The sequence below is a fragment of the Ursus maritimus genome, unplaced genomic scaffold (genome assembly GCF_017311325.1).
Source record: "Ursus maritimus isolate PB19 unplaced genomic scaffold, ASM1731132v1 scaffold_6, whole genome shotgun sequence".
In the NCBI taxonomy this organism is placed as follows: Eukaryota; Metazoa; Chordata; class Mammalia; order Carnivora; family Ursidae; genus Ursus; species Ursus maritimus.
The window spans coordinates 47,122,437-47,129,009 of record NW_024426774.1 but is presented as its reverse complement, the minus strand read 5'-3'; the positions used below and the strand labels follow the sequence as shown (position 1 = coordinate 47,129,009).

Sequence of the window (6,573 nt, the reverse complement as noted above, 5' to 3'; positions counted from 1 at the left end):
GAACTCAGTCACCATCATGGTTACTGTGACCCCGACCAGCCCCGGACCTCCTTAGCCCCTGCAGTACTCTGTATCTCCATCCTTGCGTTTCTTGCATCTGTCTTCCCGTCTGTCTGTGTTCGCCCTGAAGACAGGGAAACCTATATTGGTGTCCACATGCCTCCCACAATGTTGGTCTTCTAAAGAGAACTTCCTATGCGCTTGTCACCCCAGGGGGACCTTGGAGGCCGGAAGACTCTCCAGCACCGATGGACGACATTTCTGAAGGCTGACCTGCTATGTCCAGGGCCTGAGCATGGCCGGGCCTCCAGTGTTCTGCACGATGTGGCCATTCTCCGACCTGAGCATGGATCGGAGACCCCCATCTTTTATGGCATTTTTTCCTCCCAGTGGTGAGGGGGCCTGGCGTGGGGGAGAGTTATTGGGTGGGAGATATGTGGGGGATGGGTGCAGTGCCAGTGCTGTCTGCTCCAGAGGGGCTGGGCTCTTCCTGGAGTGGGCTGCATGGCTCCCTTGGCATTTCTCATGGGTCCTCTCATTTGATGGGAATGAGTTGCTGCTCCCTAGTTCCCTCCAAATATCTGGTTCCAACCTGTGACTGTTACAGGGAGGGGGCGGCCATCTCTGCTGTCTGTGCCTTCCGACCACAAGACATTCGGACAGTGCTGAATGGTCCCTTCAGAGACCTGAAACATGACTGCAACAGGGGACTGCCTGTCATGGACAACGATGTACCCCAGCCCAGACCTGGAGAGGTGAGGGGGTGGGGCATCTCTTCACTTCACGCCTGCATTGCCGCAGGAGAGGAAGGGCCCAACTAAGCATCACGGACTCTTCCCGGCTCCTGGGAAACTGTCACCCATCCTGTGTTTCCTCTAGTGCATCACCAACAACATGAAGCTCCAGCAGTTTGGCTCATCACTCTCGCTGCCTGATCGTGTGCTCACCTTCATCCGGGACCACCCCCTCATGGACAGGCCAGTGTTTCCAACAGATGACCATCCCCTGCTTGTCACTACGGATACAGCCTATCTCAGAGTTGTGGCCCACAGGGTGACCAGCCTCTCAGGGAAAGAGTACGATGTGCTCTACCTGGGGACAGGTATGTTTAATAGTCAAGCGAGTTGCCCATCTGTGTACACATGCTCCTGTCACAGAGCGGCTCCCCTACGTACAGGTGTCAGAGTCCCCAGGCACGGGTACACTTCTATCATTATGTCTTGCCACTTGTCTGCTTCCTAGACGACGGACACCTCCACCGAGCAGTGCGGATTGGAGCCCAGCTCAGTGTCCTGGAGGATCTGGCCTTGTTCCCAGAGCCACAGCCAGTTGAGAGTATGAAATTGTTTCAAGTGAGTTATAGATTTTGGGGAGTCTGGTGGGGGAACATCTGAGTCCAGAGCCAGTTACTACCCTGAGGTCTGGGAGATCCAGCATATTCTTCTTCCTCACTCTCCTGTAGAACTGGCTCCTGGTGGGCTCCCGTACTGAGGTGACACAAGTGAACACAACCAACTGTGGCCGTCTCCAGAGCTGCTCAGAGTGCATTCTGGCCCAAGACCCCGTCTGTGCCTGGAGCTTCCGGCTGGATACGTGTGTGGCCCATGCTGGGGAGCATGGCGGGTGAGTGTTGCTGCGCTGGTCTCTTGCCTGGTGTCCCAGGGCAATCCACATGTTTATGTCTGTTTCTCATCTGTGGGGGCACCTGGCTCCTCAGTTGGTAGAGCCTACGACTCTTGATCTCAGGGTCATGAGTTCAGGCCCCATGTTGGGCATGGAGCCTACTTTATTTTTATTTTATTTTATTTTATTATTTTATTTTATTTTATTTTATTTTTTTGAGAGAGAGTGCAAGTGGGAGGCAAAGGGCGGGGGTGCAGAAGGACAGGTTGAGAGAGAGAGAGGGAATCCCAAACAGGCTCCATGCTCAGTGCAGGGCCGACGCGGGGCTGGATCTCCCAACCCTGAGATGATGACCTGAGCCAAAATCAAGAGTTGGAAGCTTAACTAGTTGAGCCACCCAGGCTCCCCCCATGTGGAACTACTTAAAAAAAAAGGATTTCTCATCTGTTAATGCTGCCCTGCCTCTGTGTGTGTATTCTGTTGGTGTCACTTGTGTGTCCATCTGTCAGTCCATACTGACTCGTGTGTCTGTACATCTGGCGCTGCCTCATCACTGTCCTTGCCTCTGTGCTGGACCTGCCCTGACCGGGTGACTGAGCTCCAGGTTGCCACACACAAGAGCTCTCAGAAGTGTTTGCACTGTTGATTGCTCGTTCCTTACTTCCTTGCGGTACTCGAGCCTCTTTCCTTCTATGACTCCGCGTTCTCCTGGATTTCCTCCCTCCCCCACCGGTCTGTCTCCTTTACTGATTCCTTTTCCGTTCCACTTCTGAATGTCAGTATTCCTCAGGGTTCAGTCCTCTCTTTACACTTCCACACACTCTCTAAGTGATCTCATTCCCATTCTCTTCGACACTGAGTGCCGCTGACCACCACTGATGTGTCTTTAGTTGAGCTGTGGGATTCCCTCTCTCACCGCCTACCTGATATTCCCTTGGAAGGCATCACAAGCAACTCAAGCTTAGCAGGTCTTAGCATGCACCGTGGTTTCCTCTTTCCTTCACATGCTCTTCCTGTGGTTTTCATCATTGCACAAAAGGAACCTCCATCCCAGCCAGAACTTCCTGTGCTGTCGTGCAGTTTGTACTGACTCAAGCTCCATCCGTCATGTCTGCAGTCCACAGCCACTCCCCCCTTTCTCTGCTGCTATCTCCCTAGTCCAAACTGTCACCACTTCTTGACCGGATTACTCTGGCAACCTCTTAGTTGGTCTCCTTTTGACCACTGGGGGATCCGACCATCTCTTTTCCCCTCAGCAGCTAGCTTAAAATTGTATGTCACATTGAAGCAAATCCCTGACATCATATTCATCTGAAATATTTCAATATGTATCTCTACCAGGTAAGGACTCTCTCTCTTTTTTTTCTTTTTAAATTTTTAAAAAGATTTAATTTATTATTTGAGAGAGAGAGAGAGAGAGAAAGCACGAATGGAAGGAGAGGCAGAAGGACAAGCAGACTCCCTACTGAGTGTAGAGCCTGCCATGGGGCTCGATCCCAGGTCCCTTGGATCATGACCTGAGCTGAAGTCAGCACTTAACCGACTGAGCTGCCCAGGCATTCCCCCCCCAAGATAAGGACTCTGTTGAAAAACATTTTATTATAAGGAATTTCAAACATTCAAAAGTAGAATAAATACAGTGAATTCATATCATCTATTGCTCAGCTTCACAACTATCAACTCCTGGCCACTCTTGCTTCACCAATACCCTCACTTACTCCCAGTTATTTTATAGCAAATCTCAAACATTGTATCACTTTATCCATAAATCTTGCAGTATATATCTTTAACACAGATAGAATTAAAAATAAAACAAAACCATATTATCACTATTATACCATTAACTTAATGTCATGAGACATCTAATCAGTGTTCCAGTGATCTCAGTGGGTAGACTTCAAGATAGTTGCTTAAGTTAGGATCCAAATTGTGTCCATCAAATGAAATTGATTGGTGTGTTTCTGAAGTCTTTTACGTTTTATGTGAGATTCCCTTTAATGAAACATTTTTATTCGATTGCTTGGAAAGTATTTTTTTCAAACTGACTTTGAGATTTCCTATTTTGAAGCCCAGTTAATTTACAGTACATTTTTACATATTACTGAACCATAAGGTTACCAATATTTTAGAAGTAAAAGTACTTGTTTTAGGAATCAGTTTTTCATTAAGAGCTTTAATCTGGTAGTTTCTCTTGAGAGAACTTTTAAATGTCGAAGACAAGGCAAGGCTTTATTGTTTTAATAGCCATTAAAGTAAGAATTTCGTTGTTCTTGGGTATCCTGTGTACTTGAGCCTCAGGGTCCCCTTAAGACATATGGGTTGGGGTGTGTGGGTATGTGTATATGCTAGTATATTTCTTTGTAATACAAGACATTACCAAGTGGGTACTTTTTTTTTTTATTAAGATTTATTTATTTGTTTATTTGAGAGAGAGAGAGCAAGAGCGCATGTGAGGGGTAAGGGCGCCAAGGCAGAGGGAGGAGGAGAGAAACAGACTCCCGGTTGAGTGAAGAGCCTGAGGCGAGGTGGGTGGGGCTCTATCCCAGGAGTCTGAGATCATGACCTCAGCCAGTATCAAGAGTCAGATGCTCCACCAGCTGCGCCACCCAGGAGCCCCACCATGTCCATACTTCTCTGCACCTCAATTCATGCAAGCGAGGAAAACAGACTGTGGAGTTCCTGTGCCTATAGCTGCACATATGGCTTCCCATGTTCCCCACTCTCAGCCAGACCAAGTGACTGTGGTTTTACTCAGAAGACTGTAATGTATTCTTACCAGTCTTGGAGCTCATTTCAGGGGCCTTGATTCATGTGCAAGGAGTTAACACTCAAATGGAGTCTATCTTTGGTTGAGGCTTTTGTGTGTTCAGATAGAACTTGATCTCCACGGATTGCTCGGTGGAGGTCTCCCTCTGGGGAGTGGTGACAGGGAGTTCAGAGTGGGCAGTCTGTCCTGCTGTCCCTGTGTCAGGCACAATCCATGCATATCCTGGAAGTACCAGAATTGTGTTGTTTGAAACAGATCCATTAGAGGCTAATAGACATCAACAGGTGTTGGAGACAGAAAGTTCCTACATAGAGATGAGCAGCTTTTATGAAACAAAAAGTCATCTCCCAGGGGAAGAGAGGAAAAAATGAAACAAGGAGAAACCAGAGAGGGAGACAAACCGTAAGAGACTCCTCATCTCAGGAAACAAACTGAGGGTTGCTGGAGTGGAGGGGGGTGGGAGGGATGGGGTGGCTGGGTGATGAACATTGGGGTGTTGTGGGGAGCACTGTGTGTTGTGTAAGATTGATGAATCACAGACCTTTACGCCTGAAACAAACAATACATTATATGTTAAAAAAAAGTCATCTCCCTGACCCTCGTAGAATTTTGCTTAACTTTTATAGAAAAGAAGTTTTCTGTCTTAATAGAAAAAATGTTAACTGTAGTTTTTATGGTTTTTTTTTTTTTTTCACCCAGAGAAATCTTGTTGTGGATACCCAGATAACATTTCTTGGAACATTGGAAGCACCCTCCAAACACCTTTCCAACAGATCTGCAAATTTAATTCTCTGTGGTCTGCTGGAAATATGTGTAGAATTTATCATGGCCAGTGTCATGAGGAGTAAAAAGGGTATTGGGGGAAATTTTATTGATTAAGAGAATGTTGAGTGATCATTTCAGGAGTGATTTATGAGATGATGGGAGCTGTGATCCCATTACGTTACTGGTACCGAGGATAGTAGAAGAGGATGTTGACACTGGATTTACCAAATATTCTCTTCTATACAGGCTGGTCCAAGACATAGAGTCAGCAGATGTCTCTTCTTTGTGTCCCAAAGAGCCTGGAGGTCTGTATGGTTTAGGGGAATGTGGGTGGAGTGGGTGAAAGGGGCTAGAACACTGTCTATTGGGGATCCACTTTAAAAATTGGAAGATATGGCAGCCAGTGACCCATGGTCTTACTGTCTTTGGGAATCCCCTTTTTATCTTTGTTCCCATGGCCCCTTCTTGTGTCTGATACCATGCCACAGTTCGCTGCATTACATCCCAGCTGGTAGCATTACCACCATTCGTTGTCTTTGCTCTCCCTCTGCAGAACGCCCAGTAGTGTTTGAAGTTCCCGTGGCTACAGCAGCACATGTGGTCTTGCCATGTTCCCCAAGTTCAGCATGGGCATCCTGTGTGTGGCACCAGCCCGGTGGAGTGACTGCACTTACCCCCCGGCGGGACGGGCTAGAGGTGGTGGTAACCCCAGGCGCCATGGGTGCTTATGCCTGCGAGTGTCAGGAGGGGGGGGCGGCTCGTGTGGTAGCTGCTTACAGCTTGGTGTGGGGCAGCCAGCGGGGTCCCCCAAGTCAGGCCCACACAGTAGGGGCTGGACTGGCCGGCTTTCTCCTGGGGGTTCTTGCAGCATCCCTGACTCTCCTCCTGATTGGTCGGCGTCAGCAGCGACGGCGACAGAGGGAACTTCTGGCTAGAGACAAGGTGGGCTTGGACCTAGGGGCCCCACCGTCTGGGACCACGAGCTACAGCCAGGACCCTCCCTCTCCTTCTCCTGAAGATGAGCGGCTGCCCCTGGCCCTAGCCAAGAGGGGCAGTGGCTTTGGTGGCTTCCCTCCACCCTTCCTGCTTGATCCTTGCCCGAGCCCAGCCCACATTCGGCTTACTGGGGCTCCTCTAGCCACATGTGATGAAACGTCCATCTAAGCAAGTGACTACTAGTGCACGGGTGACCGCTGGAGGGGGATGACCATCGAGATGCTGGGGGTACTGGTCCTGGAATACAGTCATGGGCTCTGAGTTCTCTTTGGTCTTTGGGTCATCACCTAGACTTCCATGTCTGCCCTCTCCAGGCCTGGCTAGACTTGGGGCCAAGCCTGTGCTTGGTCTTCTGATTCCCATGAGAGATCAGAGCTGCTGTCTCCAGTGAATCAGGACTTTTCCCACCTCTGCCCTCTGAA

At 49.0% G+C, this 6,573-nt stretch overlaps 1 protein-coding gene across 4 annotated transcripts in view; it reads left to right on the top strand.

Annotated features, from left to right (window-relative positions):
• Nucleotides 1-6,573, top strand: part of SEMA4F (ssemaphorin 4F) — a 32,134-nt gene that overhangs the window by 19,987 nt on the left and 5,574 nt on the right. For all 4 annotated transcript variants that reach the window (XR_005832871.1, XR_005832870.1, XM_040623269.1 and 1 more), the window contains 2 exons: nucleotides 5,402-5,460; nucleotides 5,709-6,573. The exon at nucleotides 5,709-6,573 is cut by the window's right edge. Coding sequence is in view for 2 of the 4 variants with exons in the window: in XM_040623269.1 (XP_040479203.1) it covers nucleotides 5,402-5,460; nucleotides 5,709-6,319 (670 nt within the window). In the remaining 2 variants the exon portion in view is untranslated. The remainder of the gene's footprint in view (nucleotides 1-5,401; nucleotides 5,461-5,708) is intronic.